General features: G+C 47.3%; 1 protein-coding gene across 3 annotated transcripts in view; it reads right to left on the bottom strand.

The window, feature by feature from the left end:
* The window catches only part of AGL (amylo-alpha-1,6-glucosidase and 4-alpha-glucanotransferase), a 973,499-nt gene that overhangs the window by 725,272 nt on the left and 225,678 nt on the right, over window positions 1-22,549 (bottom strand). For all 3 annotated transcript variants that reach the window (XM_069641544.1, XM_069641542.1, XM_069641543.1), the window contains exons 5-6: window positions 22,048-22,251; window positions 1,867-2,048 (exon numbers count right to left, since the gene is read on the bottom strand). In XM_069641544.1, the coding sequence (XP_069497645.1) occupies window positions 1,867-2,048; window positions 22,048-22,251 (386 nt within the window). The remainder of the gene's footprint in view (window positions 1-1,866; window positions 2,049-22,047; window positions 22,252-22,549) is intronic.

The following is a 22,549-nucleotide window of genomic DNA, read 5'->3' as shown; positions in this document are numbered from 1 at the left end:
AATACAGAGGCTAATATCTTCCAATTTCTAGTATTTCATTGATTAAATGAAATGGTGCAAACTCCTCTCTACCCCTAAGCTATGGGTTTTCCTTGCTAGTGCTAAACTAACTAGGGTGCTCGTCAGTGAGTCCAAAAGGAATATCTGTGCTTTGTCCAAAACTAAGCTATTCTGTCTCTACCACTATCAAAAGCAACTATAGCACAGGAGCATGACTCCCTTCTCCTGTGGTTTGCTTTTCAGCACAGTCGCTTTAGTAACTTATTAGCAGGAAGATCTTAGCAACTCCTTTTGCCAGATTGCATAGTTAAAAAATAGGGCTCTTCAGCTTCTATATTGTGTCCTTGACAGCGTTCTTTCCCCTTCTGAGATTCTTCTTCACTTTCACTTGATTTATTAGGTTTCTTACTTTCTCTTGAGACAATGTCCACTCTTTTCCCTGGCTGGGCCAGTTAGAAACACACTCGAACCGGGTCTCACTTTTCTCTATTTCTTCAGTTTTACTGGGATGATTATGAATGTTCCAGTAACGATTCTCACTTGGTTTCCACTCTTTACTTGTACTGGGACAAGTATGAATTCCCCAGCAAAGATTCCCTGATGTGTTTCCTTACGGATAGTCTTATCAGAGCTCACATAGTAATTCATACACTTGCTCTATTCGTTATCGCTCCCGGGTCTCCCGCTTTCCTAGTTACGTCTTTTCAATGGGGTTAGTGTCACTGGGCCCGTCCTCAGGACGGGATACTTCTCACGCATCGTCAGGTTGGCTTTACGCTTCTCTGCTTCTCTTGCTCTCGCTCGCAGTCTGCTCCATGATACAAGCGGGTCTGTGGTCTTAGCGTTGTTTCAGGACTGAACAGTCCACCGACTCTCGGTCATGCCACCACTTAAGGATTGCCAGCTTTCATCCAGGTTTAAATGCTGTGCGTCCCAGTCTTTCTCAGCTCTCGCTGGACAGCTGACTTGAAACGCCCGGGCTTCGCTTTCCAATAGAATTCCTTCTTCTGTTTTTATGACGCATTGCTGGGTCTTCTCCCTTACAGCTTCATAGTCCTTTCTCTTTGTTGCCTGAGTGTTCTGTATTACTCAGACACTCCTTCTTCCTAGCATCACAAGAATACTTCTCCTTGTGATGAAACAATGGTACTACACCAGAGTAGCAAATAGTAGCTCGTTCGTTTTGGTGTTGTAGCTGTAGTAGGTTGTGAGTGAGTAATTTAGGGAGTTCCTCTTCGAAATGAGAGTCCATGTACCCATGGGCGGGGGTCTCTCCCGGTGAGGTCCTGCATGCCTCTTCCCCCTCAGGAGGGTATCGCATAGAGGGCTCACCTCCATAGCCTAGGAAAGGGCGCCCTGGGGAGAAGTCACAGAATCCAGCGATTCGTTACAGCATGGATTGATGCGTCTGGTGCCCAGGGCCTTCCCAGCTTTCTCATGGTTTTAAGTGACCGGGGCGAAAATAGAAAATGCCATATCCCCTTCTAATGATATCCTAGCAATTGCTTATGAATTATATAATCATGTGATGTCATGTCACAGCAGGAGGATACAGCAAAAGTATTCCAGTCTTTACATTCAAATTGTAATTTGTACATGCACTACTTAACAAGGTACCCATCTAACAGCACCAATTACTAAGAAGTTTTAAAAAAAATGCTGACATTATGCACATACATGTTTACATACACAATTGTAAGGACTAAACTGGTTCTCAATTTCAAGTAGGACCACGTGTCATATTGCCTCATATTTCATACACTTATTTCCAGAGCAGTCCCACATTGTAAACAACATTAGTTGGATAGAGTTGAATGTGTGTATTAATTCCCAATTACATAGCGGTGTGGTCAGATGTTTACTCACATTCAGCTGCTGGTCATTCTCAATCAGGGATGGTAGCCCTCGATCTTTGTACTTGCCACTTGCAACATCACAAGTTAAGTGCCAGAGAGCTCTGTCCAAAACCCAGGCTGGTTTCAGGTGGGGGGAGTTTACCAAATTGTATCCACACTCTGGATGATCCTGGATCCACTTACTGTTTGCAGCTATTAGAATAAATTAAATAAGTAAATCAGAAACATGCTTATACCATCCCATCTACAAAAAGGTGGTATTGAAATATTAACTCACACACCAGAATTCTTGGCATCAAGAAGTGCTAGGAGGTTCATTTACATTGCTGTACGATTTCTAATACCAAAGGGCATTAAAGGTTCCCCATGAATATAAAAACGCATCATTAACACATACATATTTCTTCAATGAAGCATGTACATTTATCGAGAATAAACAACAAATGGGATCACTGAAACATTTTGCATGTTTTGGCATACACATCTGTTGTTTGGATTTATTAATATGATGTAATGGAAATTGGCAAAAATTCTTGTAACACAATCACATTAAAAATAACACTTTACAGACATACTTCACTGAAAGGAGAAACAAACACTTTTGATGAGTTGTTTGCAGTTACATTACTAGCTGAAATGCTTAAAGCCTTGCAAATGCACCTTTTTGTGTCTGCTGACATGCCCCGGGTGTACTTTCACTTGGTTGCCTTATTGTATGTGTCAGTGTAAGGGTGGAGACTGACACAAAGGTGGCATGATGATTGATATAGACTTCTATTAGTCAAAAGAATAAGGAGAAAACCCAACTTCCCTTACTCTAAGAGGGGTTTCCCTGCCTCAATTAAAGCACTAAGGGTTCTGTCAGAATGTCCTGTAAATTAATAGTGCACTGTCCTGTGTCAAAACTCTACTTCAATCCCTTATACTTAAAACTAAACTAGAGATAAGGTAGACCTACTTGGTCCACAAGAATGACTCCCTTCTTCTGCACTGGGGATACAAGTTCACTTCCCAGTTTTGGTTTCTTCTTGGTGGATTGGCTCCCCTCCATGGGTCAAAACTGTTCAACACAAGAGGAAAAGTTCAAACACTTCTCGGTGGCAGACACACTGCCTATCTCTTAACACTCTGCATCAGAAAGTCTGTATAACTTTGGTTACCAGGAGAATGACTCCCTTCTACTGGTATCTTAGCTTCAGAGTTCCAAACAACCAGGGGAATGACTCACTTCGCCTGGTCTCCCTTTTACCTTTAGGTTTCTCAGCAAAACAGTTCATACACTGATGGGGTCCTCACACACAGGCTTCTGTACTGTGGCCCACTTGGTTCACTTTCCTGCCAAGTACTGCCAGTGGGTATAACCGTGATACCGTATCAAAGGACTCGCTGTCTAAAGATAACAGCTTGGTGGTTATGGTCCTAGACCCTTCCCTGCTGGCCAGTGGGCTTATGTCTGCCACCATAGTGAGGGACTTTCCCCTCTGCGATTCTCTTGCTGCTGGTAGGGGTCATTGACCCTTCCCTAGTGTCCAGTGGGTTTGACCTGGCCACTCTGATGAGGTGCAGAAGGATTATAGGCTGCCCATCCCTGGGGTGGCACCCTTAGTGACTGGACTACGCAATACTCTAGGGGCAGCTACCTGCACCAGTTAAAGGGGCCCTTCCGCTTCCCCTCTGGATCTCCCATGCCACCCCTTACCTTGTTCAGGGTTTCAGCATATCCACAGGGATTTCAGACACAGCAGACGATCAGCTAGCTTCCCCGACATCTGGTTTCTACTGCGCCGGAAGGAAAGTGTTTCCCCACTGTAGCCTGCGTTTGCTATCCTCTTTGCCGACTGTCTGCGCTGGTCCGCTCCTGCAAACCCTCTGTTACAGACACACGGGCGATTGCCAGCGTCCTCTGAGCTCCTCTCCTTCTGGTCATGAATGCGAGTTTGAAACTCCTGCTTTTGGTGCACCGCGCACCGGCAGTCAGTCGCGGCTGCCTGTTCTTTCGTCGGCAGTCCATTGTTGGTTTTCATACATGGCTGCCAGCCACATCTGGTCTGGCTGTGCAGGTCCTATGTCTGTTTCCGATGTTCTTCACCCAGGACTCTGGAGGGCCAACTCGCGCCAGAACTCGAGTGGTTAGCACTCCCGCTGCTCTTCCTAGTCCCAATGCCTTCTACTTGGCAATAATACATAGAGGTAGAAGGAGAAAGGTGATTGGGAAAAGAAGTGGAAAGAGGCTGTGGAGATGTAGGGGGTTTGTGTGGAGGTCTCTCATATGAGGTCTTCATCACATCCTCATATCACTTCCTGACTGGTGCCCGTGATGTGCTCTCCCTGGCTGCAGTATTGAACGTACTGATGGCCCCTTTATTCACAGTAATCGCTCGAGGTAGGTGGTTCCATGAGGATGAAACTAATGATCTGAAGCATTTTGTGTTGAAATTGGAAAAAAGAAAAAACAAAAAAACAGAATGAAATATATTTTACTTTCATTTTATTTTTCATTTTAATGTGGTGAAGCACGCATCATTTGCAGCGCCTGCACTCACTGCACCAGTGCCCACCATCTATCTGGGGCAGCGTGCATCTGCCGTGATCTGCAAACCAGGCCTTCTTATTTGCCGATCTCGCAGCAATTTCAACATTGCCGCCGCCCTCCATTGAGATCGAGAGGTTCCTTGAGAACTGCCTCCTCCACTGCCTGCATGCCATTGGTTGCTAGCCAACACAAAACCGACCTACTGTGGACCGGCAGTCTTTAGCTGGCCCACACATCAAAGGCCCCTGTCTGCTCCCTGTCTGCTGTCTGGCCGGGTCTGGGAGGTCCTCCTGCACCCCTGACTACTGGAATGGTGCTGCACTTCTGCACTTTGCTGGCGATTCTGCACCTAACTTGACTCCTCACTTATCCATGGGTAAATCACTGCTACACACTATTGCCTCCTTCCCCTCCAACTGCCCCACCCTCAATACGTCTTGCCTGGACTACCTCTCTCTACCTGCAGCAATGCCCTGTGGCTGTTACTTTGTTGTCACCTTGCTGCTATTTTCTGTTTGATGTCTGGCCCAGTGACTGCATTGTGCTACCCTGTCCTGCTGTTCTTTCTCATCCATCTCTTGGTCTCCTCCCCCCTCTCTCTCCTCTGCATCTCCCATGGCGCTCTCTGTTTTACCTATCTTCTCCAACTGTTTCTCCATTGACTATCCTACCCGTCTCACTAAGTCTGGCAGGAAGAAGTTCAAAAAGCATATCTTGATCTCTAACCCTGGTCTCCCAATCGCTGACACTTACACCAGCACTTTCTCCAGAAAGACTCTCACCGACATCCTATTTGTCGTTCCTTCGCCAGACCTATGGACTCTCCACATGGTCTCCGTGCTCTCTCCTTTCTCCTCCTCTCCTAGCACCCGTTGGGAGGCACTCCTGTCCTCCTTCCACTCTTCTAAAGTCATCATCAATGTTTACCGGAATGGCACAGTCTTGGTCAAAGGCTCCCAGGCCAACCTCCTCCTCTTTCACAGATGCTTCCTTGTGCCTCATCAACTTCCTTCCTTCCCCTGCTTTGCCTTCTCTCTCCTCTCTGGCTTCCCTGGCTTCCCTGGCTCCTGCAGCTGACTCCTCCTTGGCTACCTTGCCCTCTCCTCCCTCCTCTTCTGCCCTCCCTCGGGCTCCTACTACACCTCCGCAGGGCATACCTCTGATTTGGAAGTCCTTCAAGGATGGCAACCTTCTCCATATTGCCACTCTCAACTCTCGCTCTGCTGTCAAACAATCCTCTGACATCTGCCGCCTCTTGGAAGAACTCAATCTCGATATCCTTGGTCTCACTGAGACATGGTTTACGGCCAGCTATGTCATAAGCTTTGACACTCTCCTCCCTGATGGCTACAAGATCCTCTTTGTGCCCAGATCAAACCGTCCTGGTTGGGGGGTGGGGGGCGGTAGCCTTGATCTTCCTGGAGTCGATCCCTGCCTCTGTGATTCCTATGCAGGCATACTCGTCCTTCAAATGCCTTTTCTGCAGGCTTTCTCTCTCTCCTGGCCACTCTCTCACCATTGCCACTATCTATCGGCCACCTGGTCAGACTACCTCTTTCCTCTCCTAGTGGGCCAACCTCTCAGCCTCCCTCCTTGCCTCGACCACTCAACTCCTCCTCCTTGGTGACCTCAATATCCATCTGGATACTTCCTGTCCCTCTGTTATGCTCACCTGGTATCCACGGGGACGCCACCCAGCCAGTTGGTCTCTGGTGCCCTTCTCAATGATTCCCTGGTGTGGTTCTTGGTGGAATTCCGCCTGGAAATGAAGACTATGTTTAGGACTGGACGATCAAGGTAAGTTTTCCCCCACCTCCCTTTTGATTTCAGCCTCTCTGGGCTCTCTTCTCACCTTATTATCGAAGTTGGTGGGCTCTCCGTCCTGCTTTCTGGGTAGGGGCGCGTTGTCTTTCGTGGGCAAGTGCAGTCCAGTTACTTCGCTGACAGCGGCCCAGGTAATGTATTTCAGGTAGGTTTTATTGCGGTTTATGGCGTTGTTATTCTTACATGCCTTTACTCTGTTCGATAATGTCTCTTTTTATCTCCCTTAGGTGCGCGGAGCGTACGCTTGGCGAACTGGGTAGGCTGGTTCTCGCCGGTAAATGATGGCGCACAATAGCGCTATGATGCGGTAAGTAGGCGCTTTGCGCATCGCAGCGATATCTTGTCTTCACTGACCTGTGTTTTCTCTTTGTCGTAGGTCGCGGTGTGCTCCCAGCGCAGGTCGAGTTCCGAAGCTATGCCGGTCAAAAAGCAACCAGCCAGGTAAGTCTCTAAGCAATTTGTGGTTGTAATGTCTCTACCACCTCCTTTAATGATGTCTTTCTTCCTTTCTCAGGCCCTTCGATCCGGGCGCCGAACCTTCCAACGGAGCTGCGAGCAGTAAAGGATGGAGATTGCAGGTAAAATTCTGCTGCTAACGATGTTCTTTGTTTTTCTGCAGGTCCGGATTTTGCCAGGCTCGTGAGAAAGCTGGACACCGTGAGTGTCACGTTGCTAGTAGCAAAGTAACGCGAAGCATGTTTTCTTGTTCGGGTGTGGTTTAAATAGCTTCTGCAAAGTTGTACAGGTAAAGTAGTGACACGATGCCTGCCCCCGGGAAACCAGGTTTGGCCCAGCTACCCCAGAAGCAGGCATCATGCCATTTAATGCAAGCCCATGAACCCCAATTAGGGCTATTTGGGTGCAGTCCTGGCGCCTATGGCGCCAGGCTCATAAGTTCAGAATCAGTCCTGGCGCCATGGGCGCCAGGCTCATGGTCAAGGACTTACCTGAAGCAGACCATGCTGCTAACTTACCTGAGGCAGACCATGCTGCCAGTGACCAGAAGTCAAATGAGGCCTAGGAGGGACTATTTTTCCCTAGGAACTATTTTTTTACTCGGGTGGGGCCGAGGAAGGATACTTACCTGGAACTACTTCCAAGGCTATTTAAACCACGCCCTGACAGCAACCCATGCTTCGCGTTACTCTGCACCTGCAGCGTAACGCTCACCGTGCCTGCAGCAGCTCCAGTCTTCAGCCACGCCCGCCTGGATGCCGGAGCTCCTGAAAACCTGAAAGAAAGCAGAGGGAAGGTTAGAACCAGAGTTTTCCTGAATCTTCTTGGCTCTGACCTAGAAGGAAGAAATCATCAGACGTGTGCCGCTTTGCATCCTGCAGCGCCGCGCGGGAACTCACCTGAAGCAATCCTCCGCATTCCATTGCGCTTTTCAGCATCCAGCGGCCGCTCTCCAACACCTGTGGAAATAAAGACAATAAGGTGAGCAAGGGAGCATTCCCAGACAATAAAGGCAATCCCCAGGACTTACCTGATACCACAGGGAGTACTTACCTCATCTCGGGTCGGCGCAGCTTCCACAGCTTCTCCGCCGTACCCCGGCCCCAAAGGGGAAACTAAAGCAACACAAGCGCAAGTAGGGGAAAACGAATTCCGCTACAGACTTACCTAGTTACTGCCTGAGGCCGCAATCACCGGAACCTCCACCGATTCAGCACCTGCAAAAGGAAAGGGTCACAGGTTAGACCAGGTCCTCATTATCGAACCGAACAGAATCCATAAACACTTACCTGCATCTTACTGGTTGCCACTTGGAACTCTTCTCAAGAACTACTAAGGCAACCTAGGGAATTTGGACAGAGTGAAGGCAAGACGTTTTTGAACTCTTTTTCAAACTATTTCCTTACGGAGTCAATACCGTTCTGCAACTCTCCAACATCCCACACCAGTGAAGTAACTGGTCATCTACGCACCCCTGCGCTCAAGGCAGGATGGAGAGCTCATCTTTCCAAACTATCAGGTGAGAACATAGCAAGAGTTCGGAAGTAATTTGTGGGAAGAGATCGCAGGAGTGGGGGAAGGTGGGGTTGGCGCTCAGTCCCCGCAGGTGGCTAATTCCCTTTTCTCCATTACAGAAGAATATTCATACGGGCAAAACAAGCTAAGCTGGGTGGTCCGGTCCAGTCCATCATTTCGGCGCCCCGTGTGTCGCTGGAAGAGGTAACAACAGCCCAGTTCAGATCGACGCCCCCGTGGACACCAGGTGAGCGTAACAGAACGCGAAGCCTACCCACAAAAGGCCACCTGGGCGTTATGGAGACCTCAGAGAGGGATCAGTTACCCCAATTATTAGGGGAGCTAAGAGCTGAAGTGCACTCCGCCCGCCAGGAAACTAATGCCCTTAGAAGGGAACGGATAGTTTCAAAGGAACGGACAGATGATCTGGCCAGACAGTTATTGCAAAACCAGGCGGGGCAAACACCACTACCTGGACTCGGGGTTAGTCCAGCTCATGTACCATCAAGTAACCCTGTACAAATAAATTTGCCAGGAACTGTTCCATTGGCTCTGCCCGAACGTTTTGCCGGAGACCCTAAAAGGTTTGCCGTATTCATGAATCAGTGCCGCTTACACTTTTTGTGCAGACCAGCAGCATTCCCAAGTGATCAAGCCAAGGTAGTACTGTCCTATCTCAGCAGCAGTGCAGCAGATTGGTCCATTCCTCTAGTTAATCAGGATGACCCAATTCTTCGGGATTTCCAGGGGTTTCAAACAAGCATGGAAAGACTTTTTGCCCAACACTCCCAGGGTCAGGCCCTGGATAACGAACTTTTGTCCCTACGACAGGGGAATCAGGATCTTCTTTCTTATATTGCAACCTTTAATAGACTAGTAGTAGAAACCGAATGGCCTGAAGTTAAACGAATCACATTGTTCCATCGAGGGCTTCGAGGAGAACTCAAAGATGTCTTGGCCCAAATTGTGAACCCACCTCAAGATTGTGCGGAATACATCAACCTAGTGGTCCAACTAGATCACAGACTTCAAAATAGGAAGGCCGATCGAGCCAAGTTTGAGAACCGAGTGTTGGTCAAGACCCACGTCAGTTCCAAGGGAGCAAAAGCCTCAGAACCTATGCAAATCGGTGGGGTGAGAGGACCCTTGACTCAAAAAGAGAGAGAAAGGAGACGGCAATTGCAGCTATGCTTATATTGCGGGAATACTGGTCATTTTCTGCAGAACTGTCCTATAAAACCGCCTAAGAAGGTCGTGGGGGCAGCAGATAAAAACTCTGACTCGGGAAACGATCTCGCCCGGCAAGCGTAGAGGTCCGCTTGCCGAGCTTAAAGAAGGACACTCAGACCTCGCATTTCATCATTCCAATGGTCCTCGTAGATACAGAACAGCTATCTCGGATGTATGCGGTAAAAGCATACGTTGATAGCGGAGCCATAGGAAACTATGTGGACCGTGAATTGGCTTTCAGGATGAACCTACCTCTCGCCCAAAAAACCACCTTAGATGTCATCACCACAGTTGATGGAACGGAAATTGCCTCTGGTCCCGTAACTCACTCCACCACAGAGATGACATTGCTGGCGCAGGATGGGCACCGAGAGGCTTTGGTGTTTGATTTAATCAAGGCCCCGCAGTTCCAAGTAATACTGGGGATACCTTGTTTGGAAAAACATAATCCCTGCATTGATTGGCGAGAGAAGAGAATCACCTTCCCAGAATGTGCGCACACCTGTTACCCCAGGAAATCTCAGAACACAGCCCTGGCTTCTGTAACCCCAGCTGCCATGCAATTACCTGCGGAATATCAAGAGTTTCAAGATGTCTTCCAAAAAGAACAGGCAAACACCTTACCTCCGCACAGATCGTATGATTGCCAAATAGATCTCATCCCAGGCGCACAACCCCCTTGCAGCAGAATCTATGCCCTTACAGAGCCCGAAAACCTTCTCCTACGCCAATACCTGGACCAGTACCTTGCAAATGGTTTTATTCGCCCGTCTAAGTCCCCTGCATCTTCCGCTTTGTTCTTCGTGCCCAAAAAAGAAGGTGACCTCAGAAAATGCATAGACTATCCCGCACTGAACCAGATAACCATTAAAAATCGGTACCCGTTGCCTTTGATCCCAGAATTACTAGACCAAGTGAAAGAAGCTTGCATTTATACTAAACTCGACCTCCGGGGGGGCATATCATTTGGTACGTGTCAAAGAGGGCGACGAATGGAAAACAGCTTTTTGCACTATGTACGGACTATTTGAGTACCAGGTGATGCCTTTCGGACTGTGCAATGCACCAGCAGCCTTCCAGTTCTTCATGAACGATGTCCTTAGAGAACTCATCCATGTTTGCGTTGTCGTTTATATTGATGACATCCTAGTATATTCTTCATCAGAATCTGATCATATCAAATACGTCCGAGCAGTTTTAGAAAAATTACGCCAGCACAAACTTTATGCCAAATTGGAAAAATGTGTTTTTCACACCACCGAAGTGGAATTTCTAGGATTTATCCTAACCCCGAGAGGAATCAGGATGGATACATGAAAGGTGGATGCAATTCTCAAATGGCCTTCGCCAAGTTCTGTCAAAGGTGTGCAAAGCATGCTCGGCTTTGGCAACTTTTACCGCAGGTTTATCCCAGACTTTTCGCATATTGTTCATCCCATTACGGCGCTCTTACGAAAAAATAAACGCTTTATGTGGACAGACGAAGCGGAAAGCACCTTTCAAGAGCTAAAGGCTAAATTCACATCTGCACCAGTCCTAAGGCACCCACGTCCTGAACTCCCGTACATTGTGGAGACTGATGCATCCAGCTTGGCAATGGGAGCCGTCCTCTCTCAAAAGGACCCCGAAACTAACCAGATTCACCCAGTGGCCTTTTGGTCAAAAAAGTTCATGATTCCTGAATTAAACTATGCCATTACTGATAAGGACCTGTTAGCTATCAAGTCTGCCTTCAAGGCTTGGCGGCATTATCTACTCGGAGCCAGACATACCATTACAGTCATCACCGATCACCGAAATTTACAATATCTAAAGACAGCTAAGGCCCAGTCTTCTCGCCAAATCGGCCCGGTTGTCAGAATGGTAAAGCAGACGCCTTATCCGGAATAGGGATGGGAGAAGCAGAAGTGACCCTGGAACCCGTACCTATAATTCCTGAACAGCGAATTCTTTGCATAACATCTGTACAGACGCTGGAAGACATTCAAGGAATTATCCGACAACTCTTTGATCCTCTTGCCTTACAAGACTGGGCTAAGAAAGGCCCAGACTTCTCTGTCACCAATGAGCTACCATATTACCGAGGACGTCCATTTCTGCCACAAAAGGAACTACAAGAGCTAGTCGTCTCTCGTTACCATGACACGTTAATGGAGGGGCATCCTGGTATTACAAAAACGGAAGCTAAAATCAAGAAACAATTTTGGTGGCCCACCTGGCGAAAGGACATTAAGTCGTTTGTCCTATCTTGTGGCATTTGTGCCCAAAACAAGAGTCAAAAAAGAAGACCAGCTGGTCTATTACAACCTATGGACATCCCACCGATTCCTTGGCACACCTTGTCATTAGACTTTATCACGGACTTACCCCTGTGCTATGGTTTCAACACTATCCTAGTTATTGTGGATCTTTTTTCTAAAATGACCCACTTTATTCCATTAAAAGGCATACCTTCAGCTGCAGCCCTGGCCAAGGAGTTCCTTGAAAACATCGTTCGCCTACACGGCTTCCCATCTGTGTTAATTTCCGACCGAGGGAGTCAATTCATCTCACACTTCTGGAGAAAATGTTGCCAACTGGCACAAATAGATGTTAGGCTTTCAACTAGTCACCACCCCCAGACCGATGGTCAAACTGAGAGGACCAATCAGACTCTTGAACAGTACCTGCGTTGTATGCTACATCAGTCTGAGAGGAATTGGAAAGACATCTTATGGATCGCTGAATATGCGTACAATAATTCAGTACACTCAGGAACTGGACACAGCCCCTTTTATACTATATATGGACATCATCCTCGAACCTCAGACTTGGATTCGCCCCAACGTTTGGAGATGCCTGCAGTAGACCATCTCCACACCGTCATTACACAAACCTTCAAGGAAGCAACAGAACATTTACAGAGAGCTAAGGATAAATACAAGAAAAACGCTGATCAACTTAGGAGGGAAGCACCACAATACCAGATAGGAGACCAAGTATGGCTATCTACTAAACACATCCCACTCAAGGGAACACAAACCTTTAATCCTAGATATTTGGGACCCTACTCGATCAAGACCATTATCAATCCAGTGGCCGTCAAGTTGGACCTGCCCGCCCATATGCGAATTCATCCAGTCTTCCATGTCTCTCTCTTGAAACCAGTCCAACCAGGAACTAGATTAACCAAACCACCAGATGCCATCCTCATTGACGGGGAACCTGAATTTGAAGTTAAAGACATCTTGGACTCCAAGAGGGTTAGGTCAAAACTCTTTTACCTAATCGATTGGAAAGGATACAGACCCCAAGAAAGGTCCTGGGAAAGTAGTGACCATGTGCACGCACCCCAATTGGTGAAGAAATTCCACCGGGAGTTCCCTAACAAACCAAAGCCCAGAGGAAGAACGACTTTAGGAGGGGCCTTGAGGGGGAGTGCTGTCACGATGCCTGCCCCCGGGAAACCAGGTTTGGCCCAGCTACCCCGGAAACAGGCATCATGCCATTTAATGCAAGCCCATGAACCCCAATTAGGGGCTATTTGGGTGCAGTCCTGGCGCCTATGGCGCCAGGCTCATAAGTTCAGAATCAGTCCTGGCGCCATGGGCGCCAGGCTCATGGTCAAGGACTTACCTGAAGCAGACCATGCTGCCAGTGACCAGAAGTCAAATGAGGCCTAGGAGGGACTATTTTTCCCTAGGAACTATTTTTTTACTCGGGTGGGGCCGCGGAAGGATACTTACCTGGAACTACTTCCAAGGCTATTTAAACCACGCCCTGACAGCAACCCATGCTTCGCGTTATTCTGCACCTGCAGCGTAACGCTCACCGTGCCTGCAGCAGCTCCAGTCTTCAGCCACGCCCTCCTGAAAACCTGAAAGAAAGCAGAGGGAAGGTTAGAACCGAAGTTTTACCTGCAATCCTTACCTGAATCCTGAATCTTCTTGGCTCTGACCTAGAAGGAAGAAATCATCAGACGCGCGCTGCTTCGCATCCTGCAGCGCCGTGCGGGAACTCACCTGAAGCAATCCTCCGCATTCCATCTCGCTTTTCAGCATCCAGCGGCCGCTCTCCAACACCTGTGGAAATAAAGACAATAAGGTGAGCAAGGGAGCATTTCCAGACAATAAAGGCAATCCCCAGGACTTACCTGATACCACAGGGAGTACTTAACTCATCTCGGGTCGGCGCGGCCTCCACAGCTTCTCCGCCGTACCCCGGCCCCGAAGGGGAAACTAAAGCAACACAAAAGCGCAAGTAGGGGAAAACGAATTCCGCTACAGACTTACCTGGTTACTGCCTGAGGCCGCAATCACCGGAACCTCCACCGATTCAGCGCCTGCAAAAGGAAAGGGTCACAGGTTAGACCAGGTCCTCATTATCGAACCGAACAGAATCCATAAACACTTACCTACATCTTACTGGTTGCCACTTGGAACTCTTCTCAAGAACTATTAAGGCAACCTAGGGAATTTGGGCAGAGTGAAGGCCAGACGTTTTTTAACTCTTTTTCAAACTATTTCCTTACGGAGTCAATACCGTTCTGTAACTCTCCAACATCCCACACCAGTGAAGTAACTGGTCATCTACGCACCCCTGCGCTTGAGGCAGGATGGAGAGCTCATCTTTCCAAACTATCAGGTGAGAACATAGCAAGAGTTCGGAAGTAATTTGTGGGAAGAGATCGCAGGAGTGGGGGAAGGTGGGGTTGGCGCCCAGTCCCCGCAGGTGGCTAATTCCCTTTTCTTCATTACAGAAGAATATTCATACGGGCAAAACAAGCTAAGCTGGGTGGTCCGGTCCAGTCCATCATTTCGGCGCCCTGTGTGTCGCTGGAAGAGGTAACAACAGCCCAGTTCAGATTGACGCCCCTGTGGACACCAGGTGAGCGTAACAAGTAGTCCCAAGGCCACCACACCCAAAACACTATACTGCATAGCCTGGTTCTAAAAATCAAGCTCAAGCTATGTGGATGCCTCCATGTTGGCTGAAAGCCTAAATAAAGTAGTTCCTTAAGCAGATGTCTTTCCCTGTTTATGAGTCTGGCGCCAAAGGCGCCAGGACTGGCCCCAAGAGGGCCTGAGAAGTCGATGCCAGGCCTTATTTGCGATCCGAGTTCTGATTCCACCTGGCCAATGGGCTTGCCATTGGGGATCAGGGCTGAGGGTCGTGACACCCTCTCCTCTGGACTCTTTCAAGATCTCTGCGACTCACTCTCTCTTTCTATTCTTGCCTCTGACCTGACTCATTCTGCAGGGCACACTCTGGATTTTCATCTCCGCTGACCTCCCCCTCGCTAACCCTCTCACCACTCCTCTCTCCTGGAGTGATCACTTTCTCCTCTCCTCCCATCTCTTCCTCTCTACCCTGCAGGCCAAGCCAGCTCCAGCACTGCCACTTACACCTTCTCGTTCATACGGCCCATGAAGCGTGTGTCAGTTGAGGCTTTAGTTGCCACTTTCTCTCCCCCTCCTCCACCTCTCTCTGACTCTCACCCTGGCACTGCCCTTTCCAAGCTCCACTCTGCTATCTCTGATATTCTCCATTTTCTTGCCCTGGTCATGAGGATCCGCTTGAAGCCCAAAGCCAAGTGCAGCTCTTGGTACAACTCTGACCTTGTCACCCTGAAATGCAAGTGTAGGGTTGCCGAGAGGAAATGGCGGGCATCTTGCGCATCCTCTGACAAACTGGCCGGTCGCCTGCTCCAAAGAGAATACCGGCTCTCTGTCCGCACTAAGAAGCAAGCCCACATTCAAGCCGGCATCTCTGCGGCATCTAACAACTCGACCAAACTCTTTAAAATCTGCAAGGAGTTGGCCAATCCTGTTGCAGTCTCTACTTCCCCTGTCCCCTCCCAGGCCCTCTGCAAGGCTCTGGGTTCCCATTTCAATTCTAAAACCCAGGAAATCCTGCCCCCCCTCTCTTCCTCTCTTCCTCTCTCTGCTACCTGCCAGTGCGCTAAACAAATGTGAATAAATAAATAAATAAACCACCTCGCTTCCCTCTTTCTCTGCCCTTCATCTGTTCTCCCCCGACTAGATTTCTAGACAAGTCCGATCTATGAAAGTCTCATCAAAACAGGTTCTTCCCTGTTCGTCCAAAACCATCAAGGGCCATATTGACACCCTCGCTCCTGCCCTGGCTGACTTCTGCAATCATTCCTTCGCCACTGGAGCCTCCCCACCCCTCTGAAGCACTCGCTTGTGCACCCTCTTCTCAAGAAACACACAACCGACCCCCTCCCTCACAGCTAACTACCGCCCGATCTCTATCACTCCTTTCTTGGGCAAACTCTTGGAAAAGCTGGCCATCTCCCAGCTTAACCTCCACACTGACGCTGTTGGCTGTCTCCATGACCATCAGTCTGGCTTCAGATCTGCCAGAAGCACGGAAACTGCTCTCTTGAACATCTGAGAAAACCTGTTCTCCAACCTCAATTCTAATCTCCCCTTTGTCCTCGTCCTAGTTGATCTCTCTTCTGCCTTTGACACAGTCAACCATGCCATCCTGCTCAACCGCCTCTGTGATAACCTGGGTATCACTGATCAGGCCCTGGCCTGGCTGACATCTTTCCTCTCCGACCAACCCTACCAGGTCCAACTTGGGTCCTTCCTTTCCTCTATCTCACTCTGCCCTTGCAGTGTTCCCCAGGGGTCTAACCTCTCTCCCTGGCTCTTCGACCAATACCTGGCACCCCTCGCCCACTACCTTGCTGCACTCTGTTCCAACTTTCACTGCTATGTGGATGACACCAAGCTTGTCTTCACCTTGGCTGTCTGTAATTCAGGAGTGGTGTGCTGCCAACAACCTCTGCCTCAATGCCGGTAAGACAGAGATCCTTCTCATTGACACTCCTGCACCTCCCTTTGCTGTCACTCTCTGGCCGGCCTCTCTTGGCACCCTTCCTGCTCCCACCTGTGAGGCTAGGAATCTCTGGGTCATTTTTGACTCCATGCTCTCCTTTTCTCCACAAATCTCTGACGTGTCTAAGAAGTCAAACTATTAACTGCACCTCCTCAGGGGTATTCTTCCTTCCCTATCCTTCCCCCAGAAGCTCACTGTCTCTAGAGATCTGGTTCTCTCTAGGCTGGACTATTGCAACAGCCCGTTTCTAAATCTGCCTGCCTCTACTCTCCACCCTTTGCAACTCATCCTGAACAGGATTGCAAAACTTGTACTTGTCCTCAAGCCCAAGGATCGTATCTCTCCAGCCCTGAAATTTCTTCATTGGCTCCCAGTGGCTGCAAGGATTAGGTTCAAGAACCTCTGCATTGTCCACAAGGCCTTCTGGGGCCTGGGTCCTCAATACCTTAACTCTCTCTCCGGAAATACTTTCCTACTCGAGCTCTTCGCTCCTCTACCTCCAACTCCCTCAGGGTCAGTCGCTTCGCCAAGCAACGAGTTGGTGGTAGATCTCTCTCTTCGGCTGGGGCCTCCCTATGGAACAGCCTCCCTGCCTCTCTGAAACTCGAGGAGAACCACCTTCGGTTCCGGAAGCACCTCAAGACCTTCCTCTTTGCTTCTGCCTTCTCTCTCCCTCTACCCTGCTGATTCCGTCTGTTCTGCACCGAGTTCCTGGCTACCCTCTGTATCCAGGCCCTGATCCCTGCCCACCTATCTGCATGCCCACACTGCCTCCCAGTAACCCTTCCACTTGGGTCTGTATCGGCAACCCTGCGGCCCTCTTACCTGAACTTATCAGACACCCGTCGTCTGTGTTTAATTACTGTACTTACCACTTGCTGGCCTCTCTACCTGTTGTTGTTGTTATTCAATCACGTGTTCAGCACATTCCATTCCTCTCCTGCCCCTTGTACTTTTCGCCCTCCCCTCTCCCCTGTACTTGTGCGTTCTCAATGTCACTGGGTCTAGTAAGATGGTTGTTTTTCCTCCCTTGTACCCCGCCCTTGCCTCGTCGCGCCCTGAAACACTTGTGTATGGCTGTGATATAAATAAACGAACATATCATATCATATCCCTCATGTAACCACCCCGTAGGGGGACTATTGGGTAGTGGATGCACCTCTATAGCCTCCTGATAAGGGGCTCCCCCTTGGGGTGAAGTGACAATGTGATTCATCACAGTCAGGCACAGATGCTAAACCCCCATATCTTTCATGTTCAGTTTCCTCAAGCACTCCATTCCTATGTACTTATTTTTCTACTCCTCCCTCAGTTCACGCACAGCGGCACATTACCATTCTCTTTTAAGTATGGATCTTATTCCAAGATTTTTCAAAATCCCGACTGCTGCAGGCTTCTGCAGCGCACTAATGTGCTGATAAAGAGAAACACCCAAGGGGAATTTCCCAACACATCCTGGACTCAAAATACATGAAAATAATAAAGTGTAAGGGAATGGTAATTAAGTATTTTGGCTAACGGGCTGGACTTTATTTTGAAGGCTAAGGACTGTGGTGCTTAAACAGCAATTGATTCCACTGCCCCAGCCTGCCTGAATCATATAAATCAAGATGGTCAAGTTGCCGTTCGAGAGGGTGAGATTCCCAATGTCCAACAGCTGCAAAAGATTGGAGGTTTCCTATACGTTACGTGCCATCATTAGCAGTTACATTCAAATAAGTCGCACTCTAAGAAAACCTCTTCATGTGTGCCCACCAAAATGACTTCTTATTTTGCTTTTTTGAATGATCTGGTACCTAATTCAATGGTAACTCTGATTGAGGTGGAGATTAAAACTACCATGGCCTGCTTGGTTTCAGTCATGACGTAGTATTTGGTAGACTTGGTAGTACCAGAGTCTAGCTGTGACTCTCGGGGGGTGGCTACTAAACTACGAGCCGGTGAGCCTTCTCAGGCCCTCACTTTCATGGCTAATATTGACACAAACTTGGATGACCTTCCTGTTATCAGTCAAGTCAATTCTTATGACTAATCAGAATGTTGAGGAGGCTAAGGAAGGTGCTACTGTAATATCTTCCAATCAACGTATGGATGAAGCTGAGAATGCCGTTATTGCACATGCCACCACTAAACCCATAGAGGAAGCCACGGATGACATTACTGTAAACAAAATCCCTATGACTACTGTTACAATACATTGTTATATCATAGATTTACAAGACAAAGGTTTAATTAGATCTCCTCAACTACCACATATGTATTCAACGGTTTCTGACTCTAGTTGCTCCTGCTGCAGAGTTACATTTATACCTAATGAAGGCAATAGCCAAACTTGTTTGCAGGGGGGGGGGGGGGAACGATCATACAAACAGATTGACAAATTCTAACATATTATTACTGACGATAATGCGGAGTGCCTCTCACGATACCTAACCATCAATTACAAGAGTTGGATTACCCGCTCACTTCCATGGTAAATTTATGTGAATCGATATTGCAAACTAAGCATTTACTTAATATCATAGAGCACTGCCCCCACTGAGGTACAGGCTGTTAGTGATGTAATGTTGTCAATTTATGGTCAGCATGTAATCGGTAAGAAACCCATGACTGCAAGAAGAATTGAGGTCTCCACAAAGTGTGCATGTGTACAAACTGTGCCGCCAACCAACCACTGTGCCGACTCAAGTCAGTAAGGTTTTACTCCTAATCTAAATAGGATGCAGCACAGTGTTGAGGAAAGTGTCCTCTATTGCAAGAATAATTGAAAGTACAAGTCTGGCAAGGCATTATTAAAACCATCAAGGGAAAATAAGGGCAAAAAAAGAAAAATAATGAGATTAATGGAGTTAAATGTAGATTCCAGCTCTGAAAAAAAATATGTATGCAGAGTATTACATAGTTGGTTTTCGAAGTTCGAAAAGGGACGTCGACTGGGCGCGTTTGTGATACTATCCCTAGTATGACATGTACTGCACCCATGGTCCTTCACGCGTCAAGGTCCATCAGATTGTTTTGTTTCTGGCATGAGGGAGCATGAAGGATATGCGCGAGTACAGGAAGCAAAGAAAGGTGTAAGTTGTCTATGTCGCTTCAACTCCAAGAGGGGAGGAAGGGTGGGCACATGTGAATCTAACCAGATCCAAGCATCAGAAATACGATTACGGTGTAATGTATGGCTTCTGAGGCTTATAGAGCTGCTTAGAATCACATGCTTTGCATAGACTAGTTAGCAGTACCTGGAGAAGGTGGTAGGTTGTTAGAAGGTACAGCAGCAAAAATATGTTTTAACAATGCTTGAACCACATGTGTGTCACCTTGTCAATGTGTATTTAAGCAGTAAAGCTGTGTGAAGGTGTGAATCGAACTCTAAGTAGAAGCTTTGCAAATGGCATCAAAGGTACATTTGCAATAAAAGTTAGTGTAGCCCATGTGCCCTGAGCTGAGTGTGCTCTGGGCATGAAAGGTAAGGTTCTCTTGGCTAATGAATAGCACAATTGGATGCATCTGACAATCCATTTTGAAATAGCGGACTTAGACACAGGTTCCCCTTCTCTTCCTCCGGCTACAGATGCAAAGAAATTGTCTGTTTTTCTTAATGGCTTTGTCTTTTGTATGTAATACATGACAGCCCTTCTGACATTCAGTGTATGGTGGCTCTTTTCTGCTGAATTCTTTGGGTTTTGAAAGAAAGCAGGAAGTTCTATGGACTGGTTAACATGGAACTTTCAAATACATTTAGGAGAAAAACATGGATGTGTACGTAATACTGCGTTCTTGTGAACTATTACAAATGGATCTTTAAATACCTGGGACGTTTAAATACCTGTCAGCTGTGTGAATGAAGGAAGCTGCAGAGAGAGAGTGAGGCTGCAGGAAGAACCTTGCTTTACGCAAAGCCAGTCAGAGGCTGGAAAGCAAGCGGGGTGCTACCCGACGCAAGAAGACTGCTGAGAAAGCTGTCCAGATGAAGCTGAGAAGCCAGTGGTCTGCCGTGGTGAGGTTGAGGGCAGCGCAAGGCTTTCGGGAGATGCAGGCGAGAAGCGGAGAAGGGGCCAAACATTGTTCTGAGCTGCTGGCAAGCCAAAGCAACTGCAGGATGACGCGAAGAACGCTGGAGCAGCCAAAAGAAACTGGTGAGCCCAAAAGGGAAGAGCGGGACACTGTGGTGTGATTCAGGGTGAAGGTAGTGCACTGTGGGGGAAGTTAAGGAGTCTGCAAAACCAGCAGAAAGCACGCTAATAGAAAGTAACGAACAAGAAGGTGGAGGATTGATGAAAAGGGCATGGTGAAGGCTCTTCCCCAGTAAAGTGTACAAGTGAAACCCATCAGCGTGAAAAGTCCTGGCAGGACAGTAAACCAGGCACTGTGCGAGTTTGGAACCTAGACCCACATATATGTGTGAAAGCACTGTGAGACCCACACCTGAAAGGAGAAGTATTTTGTTGTAAAGTTCAGGCAGCAGAGTATAACCGGCAAATCTGAATATAAAACAAATATTTTGAAGTCCTGGCAGGAAACTGAACCAGGCCAAACTGAAGGTGACGTGAAAATTGGAATGTCCTGGTAGGAGAGTAGACCAGGCCAGAAATTGAATGTGCAAATATTGTGAAGTCCTGGCAGAAGAACAAACCAAGCCAAAGTGAATGCGAATATGGAGACCCGTATTTGAAGAGTGTGAAATCTAGGGGAAGGGAAACATACATCCTCCACCCACCCAAGTGGAAAAGATCTGTGAAGAACTATGAATTGTAAAGAATTGTATACTATGGAGTAAGTCAAGGGGTGGGGAAGAACACTTGCGTGCCTGATTCGAAGATAAAGGGATCATACCCCCTTCATTGGAAAGGAAAAGAACTGTGGTAGAGAGCTGAAGAGAAGCTAAAACTCAAGGGAAGGAAAGACCTTCCCCCGTCATTCTGAGAGCTGTGAAACCTTGGGAAACTTCGATAATTTGTTCATTTGTGCTCCTTTTGGAACTTTATGTTGGAACATTAAAGAAGACTACAGATAGCCAGTTGAAAGACTTTTTCCCTTTGCACTTTTTCTTAGGTTTAGCTTAAGGGTCAGGGTAGGATTTTGGACACAGGATGGAGAACTCTTTATATTTTTGGACATTCTGACACTGACATCCTTTAGTTCAGTTGAGGCTGAGAAACCCCTCAGTGTTAGGGCGAGGTCTTTCGCCAACCCTTCTTTTACTTTAATAAAAGTTTATAACAGCCATTACAATGTCTCTGTGTCCAAGACTTACTCCTGATTCATTACAAGGCTTGGGTACCTTCTTCCAGACTGGAATAGAGGACTGGGATGATGGTGGAGCCAGGTGCAGGCAAGTCAGAGATGTCAACATTACTGATATAGGTATCTTCCACAAACAGTGATAATCCAGATTAAGAATGCACATGAAAGTTGTTTCAAAGCCTCTTATTTTATTCCTTCTTCAATTAGATATCCCAAAAAATCAAATGACATATTTAGAGTAAGAGTGTGCAAAGGAAATCTTTTGTGACAATGAGAAGCCAAGGTTAATTTTGATTAGAGTCAATCATTCATAATAAATTGACGCATTCAAAAATTAGATCACCTCGTTATAAAATGTAAACGCTATGACTGCAAGTGAGGAGACTTAATTCAAGCTCAAAGGGGTTCACAGGAAGTCAACAGTAAACAGAATTTATCTAAAACATCAAACCAATCAAATAAAAACAAATCACATTAAATCATACCAGAGGTAGGTTAAAGCACTTTCCAAATAAAAAGTTAAGAAACCAGAGATGCGCCTACCAGTATGATTGTAGACCACATCTGTTATGCAAAGCATGTTCCATTCTTTCCTCATCTTTGACACAAGTTTTCCAACATCGCTCCAGGTATATGTTTTACCAGGTCTGGAGAAGTCAGGATTTAGTTGTAACTGATCAGCGAGAGAGTAGCATGATCTGGAAGTTCCAAGTGTTTGCAAGGGAGTAAAATGGATCATGTTGTAGCCTACAATAAAACAAATTATACAAAAAGGTTAAGGACATTTAGACATTTGCCCCCACAAAATGTTCCCTCCAGAGATTTACAAATTGTGAATAGTCATTATTAAACAACTGCCACACGCAAGACAACACTCTCATTATGGAAAGGGCAAACCCCTGAGACATCGCTAGCACTGTACTGGGAATATTATTCAGATGGTGAAATCTGTGGCTGAACTCTGCATGGCTTTGGAGCCTTACAATTGTCATTAAACTGCTTTGATCAGAGATTCACCTCTAGCAATCACAAATGTTATGTCAAT

This window comes from Ambystoma mexicanum, chromosome 1q (assembly GCF_040938575.1).
Source record: "Ambystoma mexicanum isolate Mex_15411 chromosome 1q, UKY_AmexF1_1, whole genome shotgun sequence".
NCBI lineage: Eukaryota > Metazoa > Chordata > Amphibia > Caudata > Ambystomatidae > Ambystoma > Ambystoma mexicanum.
The sequence above is the reverse complement of the archived record's forward strand: the minus strand, read 5'-3'. Positions and strand labels throughout refer to the sequence as shown.